General features: G+C 38.4%; 1 protein-coding gene across 1 annotated transcript in view; it reads right to left on the bottom strand.

The window, feature by feature from the left end:
- Positions 1-25,334, bottom strand: part of cdh13 (cadherin 13, H-cadherin (heart)) — a 368,162-nt gene that overhangs the window by 79,562 nt on the left and 263,266 nt on the right. The window contains exon 9 of the mRNA XM_088080115.1: positions 3,979-4,119. Within this exon, the coding sequence (XP_087936241.1) occupies positions 3,979-4,119 (141 nt within the window). The remainder of the gene's footprint in view (positions 1-3,978; positions 4,120-25,334) is intronic.

Consider the following 25,334-nt stretch of genomic DNA (forward strand, 5'->3'; position numbering starts at 1 on the left):
ACTGGATTTCATGAATAATAACAGGAAGGATAACTGCTGCAGAACATTCATTTGCTTGCTTTTTTTCTTTCTCTCTCTCTGTATCCATCTATGCTGGACTCTTTCAGCTCATCTTTTTATCCCTCTATCTTTCCCTGTTTGAGTTCTGCACATAAGTTGGAAGATGAGCTTTCAAGCTTACATCCCATCTGCAGGAGGTGGTGTCTTCAGAAAAAGACAACTCAAGATTCCTCTGAAGGAAAGGATTTTGCAAAGTTCTACGAAAGGACTTGAATATTTAGTTGAATCATTTATACAGTGAAAGCTTGAGAGCTGCCACTGAAACACACTCAGCACGGATGCACATTCGCACACACACTCACAAAATGATGGCGGTCATCTGAGAGGTCAGAGATGATTCATGGGCAGGTTGGAAGTGGTCAGGGAGAGTGCAGTGTAGAGGATTTATACAGGGAGCTTAGCGCCTTCAAACACTTGTTTTTTAAAAGCTCCATTTCTCCACGCCGTTAAACGGATCTCTTCCCAGTGAGAAATGAGAACATTAACTGGGACACGGACATGGTGCACTCTGCACGGCCCTGCCGAGCCCTCTGAGCTGTAACATTTCACATCTGAGCTGCGCTCCTTACAAGCTCCCCTGACACCCTGATGCATCATGGGAGGGCTGTAGGGGAGGTTTGGTTGGGGCAGAGCACGATGTGTCTCAAAACCTGACAACAGCTGCAGGCGTTTCCATTAAGAACAACACAACTCAGTGTTACAACTGCACCTAAAGGTGCGTGGAGGGTCTTTTTCTACAGGACCTCATTCTTTTTTTTCAGTGTCTCACCTCCAGAGGTGAGAGGGAGGTATGAAGAGGGAAAAGAAAGAAGCCATGACAGCATTTTTTTTGACAATTTCATCATGAGGTGGCACAAATGGCCAATAGGTGCAAATTATTGTGTGCTTTTTTTTTTTTTGTACATGTACGTTTTATTTTAAAGCGTGACTGCCAGGCACCAGTTTAGTCTGTTAGCTTTTCATGAATGCCTTGAGGCATTGCTGACTAAACAAACCATCATTGAACCACAACACATCTACTCCCACTCCTGCTCCTAGAATCCCTTATCTTGCCTCTGCACCCTCATCACCCAGTTACACTGATGGGTTTTTACATCTCACATGTATTCCTTGCACGCATATACACACCCTGTGATCTGTGCTGGACATTTTCTGAACCTTACCTCACAAGACGAGGACAGAAATATATATTTTTTTCTGTAAGGGGAAGTGAAAGGTCACACTGCACATTAGTCCTTGAGTAGGTAAAAACATGTGTGCATGAAATGTGTAAGTGGTGGTACGTGTGGGGGAGCATGACACAGGTGACTTACTGCTCTCTTTTCAATTTGCTTTTAGCACTGTTTTCTGGTAATGCAATCTGAACACTTCCTCTGTGTTACCTGATGTCCTGATAAACTGAGAATAAAACACATGTCCACTCATCTCCTCTCTGCAACATCAAAGTCATGTTGAACCAATCTGTTGCTCTGACTTTCACTTTTTAACAGAAATGCTGCCTTTACTCACTAATTAACTCCATGTGCATCTACTTCACTGCTCTTTTGACCACTGATTAGCTACTGTCAGCAAATCTTAACTATTCCAACAGATTAGTCAGATACGACTGTGCTGTTGAAGTAATGAAATTTGAAGGGCACTTGGTTTGGGTGTCATGTCTTGTAAAGCAGAGATGTGACGTAGTTTGGCTATGGAACCACTGGGTACAGTTGTAAGTCCAGATGTTCCTGCTTCAGTTTAGTTTAGATATTAATTTCAGGAATAAATGGCAGTGTAATATAAATGATTTCAAACAAAAAATACTAGAGAGCCATAAGAAACAATGGAAGGATAAGATTAAGCCAAAGCTCCTGGACTATATCCATATCAAAGAGTACTACACAGAACCACAATTTCAATTACACAGAAAGCAAAGGTCTCTATGTGCTGAGTTAAGAAATGGTACTTTACCTTTGGCAACTAAGGGAGGCAGAAAAAAAGATGTTCCTAAAGAGCAGCGTTTAAGTGTTTTCTCTGATATTAGTGCTGCTGAGGGTTAATTACCAGCTGCGACAAATCATAATGGCTAGTATTTTTTTTCCACTCAGGAGTCTGTGTTTGTGTGTCATCTTGGAAAAAATGTGGTCCTGTTGTAGCAGGAACTACTACAGATGTGGCTTTGAGGGGTTCTAAGATCTGTATGTGTGTTCAATTGTGCACATATTTTGTCAACATAATAGTGTCACATTTGTGCAAGATGCAGTCACAAAACTTTACAGGTGTGTAGTTGACATCAAATAAGGGCTAAGTTGGATGATGGGTGTGATTTCAACCAAGGAAGTTGGAAGTAGGAAGGTTTGTCCCTGGCACACAAGTTGCAGGTTGCTAAATCACAGCTGGAGTGATCCCATTACAAGATGGTCTCATTTTGTTTCCCATTGTAACATATATATGTTTTGGTGTTCTATGTTAAGTTGGCTCTTTGATGTGGAGATATTTGTCTTGTCAAGATTTATAGAAAATGCACGTTACTAAGACAGAGAACACTGCATCCAATACAATAATATTTGTTGTTGTTGTTATTGAAACTGAATGTTTTTGAAATGTTGACCTATATGTTCTGATTGATCATGTGGCCATCCTGGTAGTTGTTTCTGACCAGTGCTGAATCAGACCAGATCAGCTGGGAAACATTTAGAGCAGGCCTCAATTAACGAAAACAGAAACTAGATATACCACCATGAGGATGTATGCCTCCGCACACCAGTCAAGCTGACAGTTTACATCCATGTCTTTGAAAACAAAGATGCTTCACCCCCATCAGCTGCACAGGAGATCTAAACAATCAGCACCGTTTTAAGGTGGACACTAAAGATGAATGTTACCAGTTAAGTTTGCAACCAAATGTGTCCCTTTCTGTTTCTGAGATACAATATTAAATATTGGCCAGAAAAATGTTTTTACAGAAAATTACGATGTCACAGTGAAGATGACTTTTTACATCTAAAATGCCAGCACATTTTATCCTCTTAGACAACTGTGTGAAATTTCATCATACTTATTCCTTATTCTTTGACCTTTGACCACCAAATCCCATTGTTAGGTCAAAGTGGATGTTTGTGTCAAATCTGGAAAAAATCCCTCAAAGTGTTTGTGAGATATCACATTCACAAGAATGGGATGGATGCAAGTCACATTGACTTTTAATTTATGACGACCAAAATCTAATCAGTTCATCTCTGAGTCCAAGTGAACGCTTGTATCAAATTTGAGGAGATTCCCTCATGGCATTCTTCAGATATTGTGTTCAACAGAATTGGACTGAGACAGATAACCTGAAAACATGCCGTGTCTATCACCAATACAGAGGCATAAAAAGTAACGCGGAAATGTGCATTATTTTAAACATAGCATGTGAGCCATTACTGTGCATTTCATTTAGCCTGGCTATTGTCACCTTGGCCCACCACACAGCTATCATTTGAACTTAAATACCTGCATTTTTTTCTTTTATTTAAGAATTTACAATAACTTTTAATATAAGAGTGCCACCAAGAATCAGGGACTGTCCACAATCTTGGTGGAAATTTGCTAGCAACCTGCACAGTAATAATGTCATATTTACTATCAAATCATCATCAAAGTTTCCCAAGGCTCACAACATACCTCAGTTATACAACAAATTAGTCAGAGAGCCCTTCCCAAACAATAGACCTTGATTCGAGCTTATTATTGGAAGTATCTGCCCCGTTGATATGACCTGTGTCTTTGATAAAATGCTGTATATCTATCAGCTTCAACTCACCCTGACCTTTGACCTCCCCAGAGGGGTAAACAAACATTTTTCCCACGTAATGTCTGATGTAACATGCAAGCACCAATGGGATATAAAAGAAAAGCCAACATCAAAAGAAGCAGAGAGAGAAAAATGTTTCTCACCAGCGGATGCGTGAACTCAGGGGCATGGTCATTCTTGTCTGTGATGGTAATGGTAGCTGTGGCTGTTCCTGTTAGGCCCACCTCACTTCCTGCCATGTCCTTGGCCACAATCTCTAACTCATATGTTGTGGTCGGCAGTGTCTGGAGAATAAGCACACGGTGATTCAGAGTTAAAAAGGTGAAATATACAGTGGATGTCAACATGAAACAAAAATAAATATTTATAGCTTAATTAAAGAAAGGATAGTTTTGTAAAGTCTGGACAGAGAGACGAAGAATTGTTTAAGTAATACTTTTGACAGAAGGCTATCAAGGAGAAAACAACAGTGAAAGGAGATATAAGTGCATGGAAGTGCAAGTACAATTACTTTCGTGAAATGACAGACAAAACCAAGGTCATACAATAGTTAGCTTAGTTAGCTGCATCAGGGAGGACTCATACATACACTCATACACATACTAGTGTGCGGTGATAACCTTCAGATAATCTTTTTGAGAGGCGAATCATTAAAAATCATTACTAGATGAATGATTAAGAGCAATTAAATTAATCCATCCAAAGCAAAAGCTAACACTTATTGCCATGTTTTACATTGCTGTAAGACCCTTTGAAAAAGCTTGAAAGCTCCTCTAATAGTCCACTAGAGGCTTGAATCCACCATCAAATCGACTGGATAACGGCTGAGGAAAAAAAAATCATCATTGTGTAAATATGCACCCACACGCTCATGTACCAGTGTTAAAAGCTCCAGTAAACACTCATAACATCTCCAGGGAAAGGTCAGGAATCCACATTTTGAAATTCATACATGTAAGAACAGATAGGGCGGAAAAAGGGAGAGGAAAAATGGTCCCTAAAGCTATGCAGTACCGGATCAAAGTATAAGCACACTATGCACAGTTTACACTCATCCATTGTAAAGATTCCCGAGTGGCTCAGATCTGGTTTTCACACACATCTTCCACAATGCTTTGGGGCATCAAAGATCAAGAGTTCTAGGCCCTGCCTGAAAAGACAAACTATTTTCCCTGAATACAATCTGTAAAATCAGAGCGATCATTGAGGGATTTAGAGATTTTGTGGCCTTTGCCAAGCTTTCAGAATCTTCACACCTACTTTTAGTCATTTTTGTTGCTGATTCAATGTTGGAGATGAAGGAATTAACAAAATCCAAACTTAACTTTTGTCCTTCACACTTACAACACAAACTAAGCCTGATGGTTCTACATTCTTACACAAGCAAAGGAGAGGGATATGTCCTTGATTACAAAGTAGCCCTTCCAAAGCACGAACCTGTAATCTATATAACAATTGGAGGAATATAGTTCATACATATACAGTGAGGGGAAGGCATTCATAATGATCATAGCAGGGGTAATCATTTGTTGCCATAATTCATGCCTAATAGAAATGTTGACTCTGGTGGATAAATAACAGGACGTAGGGGCTGCTAAAGCTAACATTTATTTATCCGCTGCAGTGTTTTTTCTCCCTACTGGGGGTGTTAACTGTCACATGCTTAATAAACTTCATCCATCTGTCTCACTGAAAATGCTGCTGGAGCTCTCTCCTGCATTGTAGATTCACCTCTGAGTGCATGTGTGTTCTTCTCATCGACCGGCATGAACACGGAGGAGTGAGATGCACACGACAGTGGAATACGTACATGACGGAAAGAAAAATCAGGTTGCTATTTGCTATTAAAATAATAATAATTATAATTATAAATAATAATGATTTAATTATAAAAAAAACAAATCTTATTTTATAAACAGACAATGAAAGCTATTCCATCATTTTTGCTCTTAGTTCTCATTGTTTTATTTGTCAGACAGGATTTTCATTAGGCCCTTGTTTAGCACGATATATGCCTTCGGAGAGCATTTATAGGCCAGCTGATAGCCACTAAGGTACAGCTAAGGCTGAGCCTCTTTTACAGTGTGATTACACTAAACGACTGTTCAAGCTCCCTGTAAAGTGTTTTGTTAGCTAGTGAAAGGTTCATTTCAATTTCAAGTAATTTTTACAGCATTACATGGTTGGATTTAAGCAGCAATAGTAGTGAAATAGTTCAAGCGATGTTTATTTTTATGCTTTCATTCGGTTGGCATGAATGAAAGCAAATTTGTAATTGTTTGGAATATTCATTCCCTTCAATTGCATTTACATTTATTACACACACTCCACACTGACACCACAGTGTTTACACCATTTTCTCTGCCTCATCATGTCCCTGATCTTTATACGCAGACAGTCAACCTGATCATTTTTCATGATATTGTTTACAGAAAAAGAGCTGTGACCCAACATCCCCTCACATTGTACACAAATCCTCCGCTCTGCTCAGTGTCTGAGCAGTGATGGCAGTTGTCAGTGTGTGTGTGTGTGTGTGTGTGTGTGTGTGTGTGTGTGTGTGTGTGTGTGTGTGTGTGTGCATCCGACTTTTTCCCTCATCATAGATAGTGCTCTAATCAATTTCATCTATGGCAGGCAGGGGGAGATCAAATGATCAATGGGTTGACACCTTGAGGCTTGTTTTAATTATCACATCACCTGGAACGGAGACGCAGTGATGAACTATTCACTGAGATGACATATTGAGGTCAGGAGTGTCGTAATATATAGAAGACTTACTTGGAATTTTCATTTTATAAACAGAATACTCAAAAGTGGACCTTTGAATGTAAAATGGATGAGGTCTTTACATAATTTACATAAAACTCAGCATACTAGGTGACATGCATAAAATCCTATACATAAAATCCCTTAAAAGAACAGTGTGTGGAATTAAACACCTGGTGGAGTATGTGCCTCATATAGGCTGAATCCTCCACAGTGGCCCGGGTTCATTTCCAGCCCACGGCCCTTTGCTTCATGTCATCGCCTCTCTCTCTCCCATTATCCCATCTGTCTGAGCTTTCCTATCAATAAAGATCAAATACACCCCACCCCCCCAAAAAAAATCTGTAAAAATAAAAATTAAAAAGATAGAAAGATATGACTAAGAATAACAATTCTGCAATTATTGAAAAGATCCTTAACTTAAGAAAAAAGCTCTCTATATGATTAGTTTGCCACCAGACACCATGCCTTTATTTGTAGCGCCGTCTGCTGTAACCCTCCAACATCGCAGCTCCACGTACATCACGCATGTATCATACCCCAGAGCTCCGATGGGATTAAAGACCATGTCCCAGCCGCCTTTGAATTGCCTTAATGATGACCTGCTCCCTATGTAGATAAAAACAGCTCATATTAAGATAACAAAAACATAATGATTCTTATTTTTAAGTAACTATAGACTCAAAAACATACTTATTATATTATGCTCAATTTCTGGCAAGATATCTCTCTGAATCCTACCTGCTGAACCTTTAAAACCAAACTGACTTAAAGCGGTAAACAGTTTAGTCTTTTAACTATCTATTTTTATTTACAGACCACATGACCATTCGAGAGGTGCCCCCCCCCGGTCATAAACTCCATCCTCTTAAGCAGCTGCTTCAGTGGAGATTGTAGAGAGAGCGAGACAGTAAACAGGTGTTTCTACCAATACTTTGTCACACATATTGGGTGACAGGGGCGTCCCTCACAACCAGCTCCTGCTCCATCAAACATTGTGCAGACAGATGGTGCTCTATGGACCTGTGAGTTTATTAAATCGATGCACACAATCACACATGAATGCACACACACACGCTGACTGTAAAACTCACACACACACATGCACACACACACACCTGCACACACACACACACCTGCACACTGAAGTACACTTTTGCCCTCCAGCTGGAGAAGAGAGGGGCTCTGAATTACCTGCAGTCTCAGTGGTGTCTAAACACATTGAGCGTGGCCTCCTCTGGCGACTGACAACGTCTTAATGAGTATTTCCTGAGTCTCAACTCAATTATAAACTCCCTGGCAGTACCTGGCTAAGGAAAGATGTTCAAATCCACTAGAGAGAGTTACAGCAATGGGGAATTTTCCCTCCAGGTGTCAAAAAACATCTACTGGCATAGTGTTGATTGAGATACTCGTCACAATCAGCCCCTTCATTTTCAGCTCCTTGTTAATTTGTCTGGAAACACTTGATTAAACTTTAGTGGGGAGCAAAAGTGTTGCAATCAATGGAAAAAGTTATTTGTTTGGCCACTTCTCCTGTGGGCATAAGCACACAAAATCAAATGAATGCTAATCATTTTTAAGCTTTGGTGGCCAAAATACAGCAACACTTCCTCTCTATATATCTACTGTCTTTTATACTGCACATTTTTCAGCTAGCTGGCTTCCAGTATTTACTCTTAAGACCAGAGAAGTCCTCCAGTATGAATCAGTATTATCACGTCATAATTAATTATATTGTGATTATGATGATCTTGTATTATCATTTTATAAAAAAGTTGAATGCAAACAAATGTTGTGAAGCAAGTTGCATTGGAAATCTAATGAAATTAGTTGCTGAATTGCTTGTACATGCATGGAGAGTTTTGTTGGATGTATTGTGTAGCAGTGGAACGCAGTAAAATGCACTGCAACATGCAATGCAATATCAGTTTAACATGTGTATTGCATGTTTGACAAACTTACTTACTTAAATATCCATATGGAAAAGCCTTAGTATAGTGGTGCTTAGAGCAAACCCTACGCCAAACTCATCATGGAACGGTACGGCACACTGATTTTACTACTATATGTCACACTTTATTCAGCAGCTGCTCCTGAAGAGAACATAATGACACCATGTCCCAACAGCAAACTGGCATCTGACTATCAAAGAATAGAAACAGGGTGTCTAACAAATTGAGCTTAAAACTGCACTCTGCATTGCTTGGGGACAGTTAGGACACCTCTTTTGTCTGCTTCAAGTTCAAAAACATTGCCGTATTGGCACAGTTTTAGTTTACTTGAGAGACTAACTGCCATGTCTCCTTTCATCACCCCCCTTATAAAAAACACATGAACTGTCTAGTAAAGAAACACAATGTAAAGTGCTCTTCCTCTGAAATGTTATCTCCTTAATGTAGCCCGTGCACGGCTTGGGAATGAATTGCGCATGGCCTGTCAGACACCAAAGGCTCTATTTGTCCATTCTATTTTGTTAGATTTCTTATTACTGATGCAATACAAGTTAAATTTAATGCTGTGAAGCTGTCTGCACAGTTGACCAATGTAGACATTTTTTTGATTTGCCATAACATATCATATTTGCAAATGTCGCTTCAACCCATTTGCATAAAATCAAGACGCTTTAGATCATACAACCTAACACAAATTAACCAAACTCAACTAAAAATAATGCTAACGTGCTTACAATGACAATACTAAAGTGCTTACATTTAGAAGATGTATTGTTTAACATTCTCTACATATTGTGCGCAAGCTAACATACTCGTCAGCATTAATCACAGAGCACAGTAGAGGCTGATGGTAATGTCAGTAGTTTCCACATGTAGCTGCATATTCAAAATATTGAACATATTCCAAATTTGATCTAAGGATGAAGCTAAATGAAACATTAAGGGTTTATGAAAAAATTGTGAAACATACAGTTCTATAAGATTTCAGCACCAAGCATGTGACAGTTGTACTAAGCGCCACAAATGTCAAACTCAAGGTGGCGCTAGAGGAAAAGCTAGGGGCTCACCAACATATTTTTCTAGAGACAAAGAGTGATGTAAAACTTTAATGGCAATCCATGTAATACTTATGAAGGACCAATTGCCACTGCCATTCCTAGGGCGATGCTGCTAGCATTGCTGAAAACTTTCATATCTGAGTATTGACACTACCATAGAACCCAGCCCCACAGTAGGACTTATTGCTGCATGTAACACATGTAGGAGACAAAGTTTGAACAGTCTGGTACTATTGTTCCTGCTGAGTGACTGACTCACCACAACCTTTAGTTTGCTTCAGTGAAAACGTGTGACCTTTGGTAAACTCTCAGACTATCAGAGCAACTCAGATGAATATTAGCATGAAAGAAATCAACATAACCACCACTTGAAAATCAGAACTGCTTTCTTCTTTAAAGCACTGTATAATTTTCGTTGTAAGACATAAGTAGGAGAAAAAACAAGAAGGCACATGCGATTTCATTGTGCGACTGTGTTTGTAAAAGCTAACGGGAAATCGAACAAAGAGGTCGAGCGTACCAAATGATATGACAGGCCTTGTTTAAGAGACATCTGATTGGAGAATGACATTTCAGACCATCACATTCTGCTTTGAAAGGATTTCATCAAAGCCCCTCGAGTAAGGGCTGATCCCGGCACAAAGCAAGGAGAAAGGAGAGGATGAGAGTAAGAGAGAGAGGGTGAGAGGTATAGAGAGGGATAAGTGAGGAGAGGAAGAGAACAAACTGAGAGAGAAAGAGAGCCTGACATCTGAGACACCACATTAACTCTCTGAATAGGTGTGATATTATATTCAAATTGGCAGTGGATTCTTTGTTCTCCTCTGGGCCTTTACTAGTGCTCGCTCTCGCACCAAACCACTGGCTATTCTTCAGACCTCTTTTTAAAGGTTTAGAGAAATGATGACGGACGTAAAAAGGTTTAGGAAAAAAAAAATCAAACTGGAGTGATATGAAAATCCAGTAGTGACAGTATTTCTACAAGAGCAACATTATTCCTCTCACATTTATGCCTTCATCTGCTTCACTTTTCTACCTATTTCTTTTTTTTCTTTTAGTGGAAACTTCTTTTTTTCGTGATATTCGTAAATTTTCTTTTGCCCTTGGTTCTGAAAATATAGTCCAATTACGTGACTACTAAACTGTGTGTTCGGAGGCCTCCAAACAGGGTCTGTTCTTTCTTTAATCAAGTTCTATTTTTTTCTTTCCTGTACTGGTAGATTTCTATTTTAGGATAACAAAACAAATATAAAATATGAGTTTACAGGATGCAAGGTTTACTTTGCTTCTATGAATCTCTCATGATTGTTTCTTCTGCTGTTTCCATCCATCATTGTCAAAGTCCATTCATACTCATTTCCTCTGCATCCCTCTGATGTGTGGAAGTAATACTTATGAAGCTTTTAGACTGAAAGCTTTAACTCTAATGTTTTCTGTCAGCATCACTCACAGAATATGGTTTCACAGTTTTTCAAGATCCAGTCCTTGCTCCATACAAAAATGTCATCCAAAGTTTATCTGAAGTTAATATAATTTAGCAGTCTTAGTCATTCAGATTTAGAGGGTTTCTTCCAAAGTTATAGTATATTCAGTAAGAAATTATCTCTTTTTGTTTCTATCCCTCCACTGCAGCTTGACAAAGAATGACTCTCAGGAGGAACACAGAGGGAATTTTATACTAAAAGAACAGTTTTAAGTTAGGAGGATATCCACATGATGTGACTAACTCAGATAGCCAAAGCCTAATATAAACTTCAGATGAACTTAAAAATATAATTTTGCAGAGAATGGGAACTTACTTAAAAACAAAGAAACAAAAAAGTTTCTGTGTTCATACTGCAGTATGAATATGCAAACCTAATGGGACAGGCCAGGTTTGGACAAATGTTTGGACATATAATATTCAGGTTTGGCCTATTTGACATGATGCTTCAAGTTTTTTGTTGTGAAAATATGTAAAAAGCAAATAAAAATAATGGACCTACTGTCTGTATTGGGTTACTTCTTGCTTTGGGGGTTTGTCATTTAAGCGACAAAGAACGTAACACATAAGTTATTTCAGGTTTCAGCTGTCTGGGGCTTGGTACTCTCTCTGACTCGGATCAGGGTTCGGACAGAAACATACGGCCCCGAACTGTAGTCTAGTTCATACTGGTACCTGATTATTGTTTTAAGATAACATTGAAAATTTGCAAACCTATCGTTTAAGCTAAAGCAGCGACAGCAAGAATAAAAAAAAAGGCATAGCTGTTAAGCTGTTTTTACTCACAGATATGCTTTGAGATAAATGCACTACTAACAAGCACACTGCCCACTAACATGCTCACAAGGACGATGCTAACATGCTGAGCCTTAGCAAGCACTATCTTCAGATGAATCTGTGACACTAATATCCCTTTTACAACAAATTAGTTTTGGTTCTTGAAACTGTTCTGCTCAGGACTTTTTGTACCTTGGTGCTATCTAGCAAACCAGCCCACGTTCCCACAAGTTTTAAGTGGAACCACTGTTATCATGATTTGTCATCGATGGAGGATGTTGCACAATGCACAACAGAAATAGTAGTAACAAGATGGCATATTGCACTGATTACCTGCAGGAATTTGTTTTCTTATTTAAGATATTTGTTTTCACCCAATAAACAAGTATGGAGCAACATTTAATGAAACCACTACACTCTCTTTTTTATGATGATTTCTCACGTAACTTCTAGATAGAGAACCCCGGTAATGAGTCCTAAAACCTGCAAATGAATTGGGTTTTCTAAATGGATTTTGGTTAAAATCCTGAAATAAGATCTGTGGTTAACACAAACTGAAGAGACTTTCACATTGTATTCTACGACATAAAATACATCAGTAATTACCTCACTAGCAAATTTCAAAGGTTTTATGTTTCTTTAAAAGGCAATTGTTAACAAGTGGTTAAATTAGCATTAATGTGGTGGCAATGCAACAGTAGTGTAGTTTATTCATAGCTTAAGGTTAGCCTTGCTTCTGGTGACTCCATTTACGCTTAAAAGATCATTAAAGTGGGAAGCCTGGTGGCTCAGTGGATAGAGCGGTGCCCCATGTAAAGAGGCTGTGTCCTCATTGCAGTGGTTGTGGGTTCAAATCCGGCCTCAGCCCTTTGCTGCACGTCTCCTTCTATCTCCCCCTTTCACACTCACACTGTCCTGTCTGATCTTTAAAAAAAAAAGAAATCCTTAGTGTTGTGCATTTGTAGAGATTATCTTGCTGAACCAAATGTGTAAGTATCATAATTGTTTACCACAGAGCTTTTTCTCTGCAATGATCCAAACTCCAAAAGAAATATCCAATGGGAATTTACGAGGAAACCATAGTTTGCTTCTGAGGTGGCCTTCAGAAAAATGTCATCCCTGGGGCACTCTATTGTTGCATTCTCGAGCTTCTCTTTCCAACCTGTATAACATGACACACCCACTGATGTGGTTAACAATTCAAGTCAAGGAAAACCTGCTATTTTTTAGTTCCAGCTGGGAACCAAATTTACAGGTTCGGAGCCAATTTATTTTTGGTTAAAATGCTCCGACTGATTCAAAATTAGGTGTGGGAACAGGCACAGAACCTATTTAATGTTGGTGCAAAGGGAGTATGTATGAAAAGATGAGCGGATCAGCAATACATCCTGCAGGGGGACGTAAATATCTCTAACAAATTTAACAGTTTTTGAGATGTTTCACTCAAAACCACAAATGCCAGTCTGATGGTGGTGGTAGGGGAAATTCACAAAAGGATACATCATCTGTAAATGATAAATGTCTGCACTAAATATATTGGGATTCATAAGAAAATCTTTGACCCGCTGATGGTGCTAGAGGGAAAGTCACAGAGTTCCCATAGTTATTAGGATTCATCCTTTTCATGGTAAATGTCTCAAACAAATGTCAATCCATTCAATAATTGTTGAGATATTTCAGTCTGGGCCAAAGAGGTTTTTCAACTGATGAACGGGCTGACTGACCAACAGACCAACATTGCCATCCCCACGGCTATTCCAACAGCTTGGCTAAAGAAACATGTTAATTGATATCCCTTGCGAAATGGGTATTACATCAAACAGCTGTCCTCATGGTTTTTTTGGTGTTTTTTTATTTTTTTATTTAACCACCAGTCTTTAATAAACCTTTTTCCAGATGCTCAGAACTTAAAGTGATGCGTTGCTGGACGGTCGAGTAGACAGCACATTATGGTATTCTGTCTGCAGCTGGCTACGTTGCTGTGCTCAATTGGGTATAAGTAAAGTCAGTAACTGGAGTGAAACCAGTTTGCAGTAACAAACCTCAAGCTGGGATCACAAGTATGCTTTTCCTTGCAAATGCGCGACCACTAGAGGGGTTTCATTCTGGTCCACAGCAGGTGTGGTGCCTTGCATGAGCTTTAGTAACTCAGGTACTCATGTCAGAATATGACTGTTTCACAGACAATTTTTGAATGCCAGTGATGCTGCCATGTCAGTGTAAAATACAGAATATTATGTGTCAACTTAGTTACGCATAAAGGCACAGATTTTTTTAACCAATAATTAGATTCCAAACTCTTCCTCTCTCTCAAACATTTTAGCTCCACTTCACCTCACAGGTCGTTGGTAGCCTCCTGAACTCCACCTCTATAGACATATGATTAATCACTCTGACAATAGTTAATTACAGTGGGATAGCAGCCACATGAGGCCCTTATCTGGGCCACTGCAACCTACGCAAGTGATCTATTTCTTTCATCAGCCTCTTAAGCATGGTTAGCATTCAACCAGAGGAGAGAGCAAGATGCATGGGGGTGGTAGTGGGAGGGTGACACATTGATAACAGTGTTTAATTTTATGGGATTTTTCCCCCTCTCTTTTCATCCATACAATTCAGGACAGGAATATTGATAGCTGCCACAGTGTGCAACATCAAACACCTCTGGTTTATCTAATATGCAGAGAAAGAAACTTTGTAATGATTCAACTTTTACAAAATTCATATAGTTAGATAGAGGTCCAAACTTTAATGTAATTAACCAATTAACGCATTTTGAAAAAGAGTCACCCAAACTGACTGCAAGTGCCATTTTTCATGTTGGCCTTCAAACTGAACTCAAAGGCATATTACATGGAAAATTAATGATTGGACATTAATTATTTTGAAGTCTTACATGAGCAGAACAGAAGCAGCATGATGTAAAAAGTTGTCGACTGTGAAATGCCCAAAGGTCCTAGTCCACACCTAACATTAAAAAATAATTTTCTGTGTGTAATTACTGAAGTATTTTTTTTACCCACATCTCTTAAGGGGCTCCAACGAATATATTTCCACCTATTATCTGTTTGAGAAAGATTTTAAGGTTTTATTTATATGTTTTCTTTTTGATATATTTTGCATTTCACTTCTTTTCATGCCCAGCTTACAATAGCCTCAGGCATGTCCCTCCACACTGACCATGTCTCTACTTACTATGATGAAAAGTTCAGTATTTCGAGTAAATTATTATGTTATGTATTGAAAAGTTCTGTAATTATTCATGGGAGCAACTACACCTGTGGTACAACTGTTTAATAAATTTGTGGAGTAACCTGTTTAGCATACAGAGTTTGAAACTAACATCACTGCATACAAATGAGATAACAGGTAATTGACCATAAGAAGGAGCCTGGCTGATCCAGCCTTGATACTGAGCACACTGACACAGCATTACATTAAAGGAATGAATCTCTACTGCTTGACTGTGTTTTCTTGGCTATCCAAAATGCATTTTTCACACTTGGGCCAGCAGAACCAGATATGCCATCTTCCCCCTGGGGATATCACTGTGCCAAAAAAGACTGATATATGAGAGAGCTGGTCAAGTTTTTCCTCCTTAGGTCCTTCCTTGCAATTTGTGGACTATCACTCCCACAACGGGGTGATAATAACTGAAAAACCCTACAACAAATTCCTTGCGCATATTATATAACACTGTCTACACAGAAGGTGTGCGTCACCAGCATGTTAAAAGAGCAGCAGCACCCTCATTCCTCCATCTGTGTCCGCAGCACAGGATGCATTCAGTAACAGTACTGATTGTATATCACATGAATTTCGGCAGCATTCAGAACTCAAGACACAATTACTTGTATGAATAAAAATGATTAAAAGCTTTTAGCTAAAATTGCTAACAAAAGCTACACGAAGAAAACATTGTGTACATTTTGTCTTATCACCTATCCAAGTCCTCCAACCCATACAAACACGTGTTGTTTGTTCCCATTCACCAATACGACCCTATCTTAACTGCTCTACCAAAAAATGAAAAAAAAAATCAACACAAAATTACAATATCACTGTCATCATTTTAAACGTGTGGTTAATGATCTGAAATTATTGTACTTTGGATAAGGCAAGAAAACTACCTGGTAGGGTTTGGGGAAAGATTATGGTTTGAGTTAAGTACATTACGTCTAGCAGGTCTCATGCACTGTTTGTACATAAACCTACACAGACTAATGCTCCACAATTTGTATATAAGACACATAATCATGAGTAAGTTATTCCTGTACAATCCACAACACCATGAAGGCTGCAAAGACATGATCAGTGCACTGAGTAAGGAAGTAGTATAAAGTCCACATAAGAAGGCAGGTTGGAGGGGTGGAAGGGTTAAATAAACACAGGACTTTCCCCAAGGAGACTGTTGTTTGTGTCACAAGTGAAACCAAGTAAACGTAACATCTTAAGGAACGTCATCACCGTGTTTCTTGTCCTAAACCTAACTTATATAACTTTACATTAAGTACATATATCTACACTGAGTACGAAATGTGACAACGCCATTTGTGGGGTACTAATTTGTTAGATAACATACAATCCATTGACGATACTTTGCACTATGTACATTTGTTAAGTGCATTATGTGCTTCACATATGTGATGTAAACAACTAAGATGCTAACTTTAAAAAACTCAGCACTGACTTTAGGTATTTACATGGGAAATGAACCAGTCTCTTGGCTAAAAGTGCTGTGTTTGTTTGATAGTAGTCAGTCCACACCGACCTCCTCTCTATGTAGACTATTTCGCTTATTATACTACATCACCTGACTCCTTCATTTCTATCTAATTATTATGGCCTCTAGATGTCGCCACATAACAGTTGGCGTGAATATGGGTAGTGAAAGCTGCTTGTATAAATGACCTATGGGATTGTTTTTGGGGGGGGCACAGTCTTCTCTCATCAGTATCTGGTGGAACGTTCCAGCCAGCAGATTAGAAACAGCATCAGAGTGCAGGCAGCACTTGAGAATAGAGAACTGTATAAACATTATATAAAGCACAAGCAGATTCAGTAGCATTAATACTGCCTGGAGGACATGGAGGGATGTCTCAAATACCAAATTAATTATTTAATACACAGGTCTGATTTAATTCTAGACTCTCTCAGGGATAATAATACGATAACTATATTATAGTGACTGTTTTTTTAGTTGTACAGACGACTGCTGCATATTCAATGAATGGACATCACTACATCTAAATTAACTAACTTTTATCAACGACTACTTATGGATCATTCATACAAAATGCCTAAAATTTGGGTCCATGCTTACTCATTTAAATGCATTGATCACTGTTGACTCTCAGCTGTAAAGTAAAATACTAGTTCATTAAGCCATCATTTTACATTTTCTTTGATAGTTTAATTCTTAATAACACATTTCTCTTTCACAGGATCTGGCTTCCAGACAGCATAGTATGGTAAAACTTTGTGCAAATATGCAAGCATTAAACAGGCATAAAAGGCAGCATGTACAAATCCCAAAACTTCAGCTCGACTTCAACAGCTTGTCAAAAACAGTTTGAACTGGTTAAAATTTAAAATGTGAGTTTGCTTTCCATTTACATGTTCTTAGTTTGATTAGACAGTTCTTGATCATGCCACTGTGTATTAAAGTCAAAGCAAAGGCAGCATGTGAAGCTGCTCCCAGTAGGGGTTTTATAGAATAGTCAAAACCAATAGTCCACAGTATGCCTCCAGGGGCACTGTAGTTGTTGAAAAGTCATAATTGTCATGCTTGACTTAATACTGCACAGTGTGGGGTGCTTAAGTGAATACAGAAAGAGCAAGAGACAGACAGAAATGCGTCTGTATGCCCTAATGCTCGACTACACTCAACAGTGTGGAAAAACTTTATTAGATAAAACTGTCAGTTGTAATATATGTACAGCTAAGTACCACAATGGTACAAGTGCTATGCATAAACACCTGCTTATAGCTAGCATTAGCAGTGGCAATGTCAATGAGGAGAGGCATCAACTGAGTAAGCAAAGTAGGCAGACGAATACCGATTATTCTCCAAGTCAGATCACTTACAACAGAAAGGGAAAAATAAGCAGTCTGTTAGTAAATTTAATTGTGAAGAAAATCCGGCCATTTGCTGCAGTATCTGGGGCTGGATTTGGGGATTTTGTATGTCAGCCTAAAATTTGAATAATGTCATTATGACAAATCATTCCACCAAACCAATACATGTTATGCCAAGTGGCCATTTGAGTCTATTGCTGAGATTGCCACAGTAGTTTTAAAAGGAATATATTCAAACCTGTTTTTGTATTTCAAGCTTTTTAAGCCTTTAATCAAAGTAGACTATAGAGCTTTGAGAAGCAGCCTTTAAACAACTGAAATATTTTGCAGAAATCAATCATTGTTATGGGGTAAATAAAATAAAGATATATCTTCTGAGCTTAATTGATTACCTGACTAAATGCAGCACCAATGAACACCCTAGCTCCCAGTGGCCACCTTGTTAAATTATGAAGGGGTAAAGACTGAATTCAGTACTAACCAACATGGTTGACATTGTTTTCATTATTGTGAAATAGACACAGAAAAAAAAGTTTATATTATGTACACTACAAAAGATAGGGGTCTTTGGGGAGTTTTTTTTAAACCCCCAAGCAATGCATATTATAGGAGGCCTGCTTATATGCCAATTTCAATTTCCTTATAGACTTATTTTAATGAGTTGAGCAAACTCTCAGAAGTTAATCCAATAAACTCAACATGTTATGTCAAAATACTTCAAGTCAGGTGGACTCATATGTAATTTCTGAAATAGTCTGAAAATAAATCTAAAACATTAAAGTCGAATTGATTTTAAATTAATACAATTTATATATTCATGACAAAAAAATGTTGATTCAACTTTTGGAGACTGATGCTCATGCACAGAGATGCAAAGGTACAGGGGTGAATATAGGGATACACAGTTTTCTTTCATACAACTTTGAAATGGTTTCCCCCCCATAATTTCCTTTGCATCAACAACATGCATTCAACAATGCTGAATACCATCAATCCTGTGCAGTGTGAAAGCTGTGTAGGTTCAGTACCACCTAAACCTAGCTTACGAGGTAAATAATAAAAAGGTATGGTTAGAGGAATACAGGAGTCCCAGTATCACCTCATTAATCTACAGTGTCCATAAAGTACTTCAATAATGGATTTTGTGCATAAAAAGTTACTGTGCGAAAGATTAAATATGTAAATGGGCCCGGATCCAAAATGACTAAAACATAATTTCAAAGATTTGACAGAAGTGCAATTTCTAATATTCATTCAGGAAGCAACCCCAAGGCTTAAAGACACAAGTTAATCATCTTAAATACCTTTCAAATTTTGTTGAGCTGTGCTGTAAAACTACCAAATGCTACAAATCCTCCTGTGCAATATCTCCTGTAGCTATTTAGCGAGATTTATCTGATCAAGCCTCTGTCCAGCAATCACTGCAGTGACACAAACAGGCAGGTCTAGAGACTGTTGCCAGTTACATCATGTTAATTAGACAGAGCAGTCGTAGTCTCACTTCAGCAACACCACAAAGTGAAACAACATGGCATTGTTTGGCACAATTAGAAAACCCACTGATTTAAAAGCGCATACTTTGCTGATGCTTTCTTACTCTACTGAAAACTTGCTTCTCTGCCCAGTTTAGTTTAGGTGTCATGAAGTACTGTATGTATCCAGCAGAACTTGGCCTGTGTGGTTCATAGCCCTAGTGCTTTGCAACAAGGAGCTTTGCTCCCTCAGCCATCTCTTTTAATAAAAAAATCATTGCTGCCAGGGGACTCTCTCCATAGACATATGAGACCTCTAAGGCTGACACTGACCATCAGTGTTAGCCTGCTCTTATTTTCTCTTCTCCACAGATTGTACAGATGCCTTTCTGGCACTGCAATTTGGCATAGCTCTTCTGTTGCACTCTGATATATAATATAGCTGTATTTGGAGTGTCTGCCACACAGCCCAAAACAATGTAGTTATCCATTATCTCTATGGATGTATCAGAGGAAGCAGTCGCTGTTTGTCTTCATAAAATCACTTTTCCTCAACTTCTACTCTTTACTCAAAGCACAGAAGCCCACTTATCAAAATGACCTCCTTGAGCACATGTGGGTGGGAGGCTTGATAACTCAAAATGTGCTCCACTTTCAGCTTGTAGTTTGAAAAATAACATCTTGAGTGATTTTGCACCAATTGGCTCAGATTCTTTTCTCGGCACTTACAAAGTATAGTGTGGATTACGTTTTGTACCCTGCACTTTGCTGTGTAATGAGAGGATTACAGTGTTAAATTGGTATAGTGGCCCTGTAATACATGACATCAATTAAAATAAATGATCAGTAGTTGCTGCCATGCAGAGGAACTATCAGAAAGTTTTTTGTGGTTTTAATACCAAGTTTTATTCATTGCTGCTGTAGTTTCTCATCTGCCACTTAGCGGTAGAGCTATGAAAACACTGTTGTAATTAAAAAACAATTTGGATCTAAAGTGTGTCTCTTTCTTTGAAATGCTACACTAAATACTGTTTATGCAAATATAGAAAACGCCTAGCTTTTGACTGGATTACTATTTCTGTGAGATGTTTATCTTTTAGAGCTAAATAGAAAGAAATATTTTATTAAAAAAGGAATTATTGAACATAAACGTCTAAAAATGCCATTAAAGCTGAAGTTTTGCATTGAAAATGTTGAAAAGTTCTACAATGTAGCTCGCACCTCTGAATTGTGTTGACTGAGTCAGTTTAGTTGCTTTTAAAAAATAAATGAGTATAACTGCTACAGTTTTTGAAAGAGTCACTTCCATGAGCAAGTGTTTGCTGAGGGACTTGAAATCAAATTATATTACTGTTTGCTTAAATCAAAGCCTACTTTGCAGCATTTTCCTCCTGTGGGTTGTGCTGTATCTCGTTCAGTTTGCAAGCAGACACAGAGTCACACACAAAATAAAAAAAAACTGATTTAATGAGCCATTGTGGCAGGATTACAGTGTATCTGCCTTCTTACTTGTTCGACAGAAGATCTACACAGTAAATACTGCTTTGGAAGTATGGACTTGACAAGTACAAGTGTCAGGCTACCATGATTCCAGCTCTTCTCTACAGAGAACAAAATGAATAGTTCAAATGATTCAGCTGGAGAGAATCTCTACAAAACAGAGAGCAATTCAACATGCATTCAAGTGAAACAAGTCCCAATTTCCCCCCATGGCTGATGCTCAAAGGACTGTCAAGTGGGCTCTGTAGTTCTATATTTCTCTCTTTCTTCTACCCTCTGATTTCATCTCTTCCTTTTCCTTTGTGCACACTCTTTTAACCTAAGCTTTTGTGACTATACTTGCAAGGACTTTTATTGTTGTTGGTCATATTATGTCTTCCTTTTTCTTGCTTGTCTTTGTCTTTCTTTTATGTCAAAGACATATGCAATTGGATTTCCTTTGACCTTGAGAACAGCATGAACTCTTCAAGGCGTGTATTGAACTGGATGCTGTAAATGCTCACAAAGACTATGACGCTGTGCTGACTCGATTATACCATGACTATTAGTTCTTGTAGATTTTGTAACTAAACATGCCAGCATCCAGGCCATTTAAATGGTCTCTGTTATGCAGTGTTATGGGACTACGGAGGACGACGTGTTTACTGAGATGGTGCATTTTCCTGCTGGGGGTTGCCATTTCCTGCCATCCAATTCCCAAAAAAATGCCAACTCTTGAAATGCTAACCCATTAAAGCCAAATACAGGGCACATCTCTGGGCAGGGTTGAATTTCATCTCATTAGTATCCTGCAACATACAGTAAATACACTGTGATAGACTGGCAATCTGTCTAGAGTATTTCCCTGCCTGAGGCCAAATGTATGCTGGGATGGTCTCCAGCCCTCAAGACCCAGACAAGGACAGAGCATGTATATAGAGAATAGATGGATGGATAGTTTCTGGAAATGAAATGACAAAAGAGGAATCATCCAGAAACATATGGCCAGAAACATATGGAATGCAGTCATGTTTACTATGCTGAGAAGAAAACCCTTTTGAATTACATTAGATGAGTGCCAATTTCACTAACATGCTGCTATCAGCTTTCCACTATGAATGTAATATATAAGTACTATCTGTATGTACCCATGTCCAAAAAATACCAGTATTTGTATCTGTGTTTTATATACCATATAATGTGGACAGGACCATTAACCATAGTTGTTTGAAAACTGTCTTTACTGCTTCGTATTCAGTGTTAAATTGCTTTATACTCCTTAGCATTTGTATAAGTAAATATAGAAAATAACATAATATTATCACATATAGTCAAACAAATCAAATAACACAGAATGATTTGTATTTGAACTGCCTTCAAAAACATAGAAGTCTAACTTTAGTCTCAGTATGTTTACATGATGTTAGAAAAAGTTGAATTATTGTGTTTGACTACAACAGGACTTTTAAAGTACCTGTAATCATGTTAGTCCCACTGAAATTGTAGTCTGAAGTCTAATTTTGTGAAGTCAGATTAACGCCGCTAAATATTTTGTTTGCAGGTCAATTTACTCTTTCATGAACTGGCCTAGGCATGCTTCAAAGTCCCCATGCTGGGCTTTGACCCGAAGTCGGAAAGCGTAAATACAGATTAGAAAGTCTGGAAAAACAGAAGAAGAAGGGAAGAAAACATAACAAGTCAAAGATACCAAGTATCACATAAAGTACATAGGAAATGTACAGTGCCAAAAAGTTATCCCTGTTGTCATGGTTCAACATGCAACCCTTTTGCCACTTGCTAACTTGTTTGGTATATGATGTAATAGGTCATCCGGAAAACTAGCAACTAGCTGAAAGGAGGCATACCGCCAACCACCCAAAACATCCAGTTTGTGGGAATCAGGGGAATACATTGGAATAAATGTTATATAATATTTATGGCTATGTTTTCATTTTTACTCCCCTATAAATAAAAATGGTTGTGTTTTTATTTGCTTAGAATAAGCAGTTTATATCCATGTATGGTGTGTGTCTGCCATGTTGTTTCTACAGCAACCAAGAATGGACAAATCGATCACTGACTCTAGATAGGGCTATATGGATTTTTGCGCCAGCCATTGTAGTTCTCCAACACACTTGACATACAGAAGTTTCGGTTCTGCAACCTCACCACTATATGCCATGATATCCTACACACTAGATTTAATTTAATGATTGTAAATAGAACAGCTGGTTTTAAAACTGGGGAATACAAATCAAAATGACTCCTGTGCAACATCAGTCAAGGTTTATCCTACACTGCACAACAAGAACGGTGAAAACTGACAAGAAGCTGGTCACTGAGTTAAAACTACTCACACCTCCGTGTTTATGATTAAGTGTGACATTAAAACTATTGAGAGGAGTTGATGGTGTTGGTGTGTTAAGATATGCATGTTTATTCATAAATGTTTCGACTCCAATTAGTACCCATTTTCACTAAAGTCAGTGGCAACTTTCAGAATTCCAACTTCTAAGTGATGCTGTTATTGGCTGTTGGCTGATGAAAGAAAACATACCCTAAACAAAGTCATATCAGATGTACAAAGTAAAGTATCCCACCCACCATTACACTTTACATAATACCTTGTTTGCTTTTACGGTTGACAATAGGAATGATGCCTTCATTCATGAAAGAATCACAAAAGAAACAGTGATCCAACCTTGTGCTTTTATTCCACTCATAAATCATCCACTTTTGTGTTTATGGGCTCACTTCAGTTTTATCATCTTGTTCTTTTTTTGACAGGAGTTGAAATTTCATCTGCTGTAGGCCATCTGCTTCAACATTTGACAAGTTGTGTTGTCTAACACTTTGTGGAGAATTACATCTGAGCTGTTGTTTGTCGTCCAAATGTTTTTGAATGAGCCTCACTCTCATCAGTGAGGCGTTTTTTTATTCTCAGGGCTGCAGCCGGCTCGATATGCTTTGTTTATTTCATAAATCTTGGTAAACAAAAGAAGGTCTTTGTGAGAAGTAGTAAAGCTACTCGTCTGGCAGGAACAATCAAGTAACTTCAAGAGCACTTAAATCACACATTTTACATTTAGCAGAACACCTGAACCTGAACTTCTAGAGCCTATCTGAATGCTTCATACAAATCCTTTATTTAGTATGCACTGGGTGTATTTTGCAGAAAGTTGCTTAAAGAAAGGGAGATATATAGCACATAGATAAGTTAAAAATCTGTTTGAAACCTTTGCATTAAAGAGTCACATATGATTTATGATATGATTTTTAATCTACTGAAGGTGTATTCATCCTTCACTGGACCCATGAAACTGCCACAGGTTAATCTCTGGTCTCCATTCAGAGACTGTGTGTGTGTGTGACATTATTATCACTTTTCTCTGCAGCAAGCCTCTCTGCACACTCTGCTTTGAATAAATTTGGGAGTTGGTTGAATGTTGCTTAAAACACCAGTTAAATTTAAATCACATCTTAAAAAGAATAGCTTGATACAACACCGGCCTTTGCTGAACAGGACGTTCATGCTGTCTTAGTTTAATGAGGCTTTTGTATAAAAAAAGAGACGTTTGATATTTTGTCAAACAGCGTCTTAAGGGTTATGATGAGAAGAGTGATGCCACTTTCCACCCACCAAAAGCTCTAACACTATCTTCACACTGTATGCAGAAGCGCCACGATATGTCCTTTGTCACATAGCTGCCAATTGGCAGTTGCCATTCACACCAGAGGCACAGTTCTCTGCGCTTTTCTGCATCAATTCTGCTCCTCTGCTCTTTTTTTATCACGCATACAACTTTTTTTTCTGCTTGCTTGTGTGTGTGTGTGTGTGTTTGTGTGCGTGTTCGCTCGTCTCTCATGCATTCTGTTTAGACAAAACGGACAAATGTATGGAAGCATGAGGTGCATGTTTCATTATTTATCATGATCAGATCATTTATATAATATTGCTCATGGAATAAAATTGAACCCATACCCAATCTGCAAACTGCAGATTGTTAGCCCGCCGCACAACGTCCTGTGTAAACAGCCCAATTGTGGGCAGTGCTCAACAGAAAATTGGCGGCTTTGCACTTTTCCACATATATAGTGAACCTAAGGTGAAACTCATAATATGTTTTATCTTGTTAAATCCATTTAATACTGTTTTTTATATGGATTTACATTACAGTACGTGCTGGTAAGCTGACCTCATTACCTTTGGAATTAGCCAGACTAGCTGTTTCCAATAGTTTCCAGTGTTAATGCTGAGCTAAACTAACCAGCCACTGACTTAAACTTCATAGTTACTGCACAGACATTAGAATGGCATAAATCTTCTCATCTAACTCTCTAGAAAGCAAAGCAAATCGAAAAAAAAGAGGCAGATCATATGTGTTTCCTGCTCAGGGTAGAATGACAGGCATGAGGACGGCGGGCTGAGGT

The sequence above is a fragment of the Plectropomus leopardus genome, chromosome 7, assembly GCF_026936395.1.
Source record: "Plectropomus leopardus strain MGB_pleo_1.0 chromosome 7, ASM2693639v1, whole genome shotgun sequence".
NCBI classification, from domain to species: Eukaryota; Metazoa; Chordata; class Actinopteri; order Perciformes; family Serranidae; genus Plectropomus; species Plectropomus leopardus.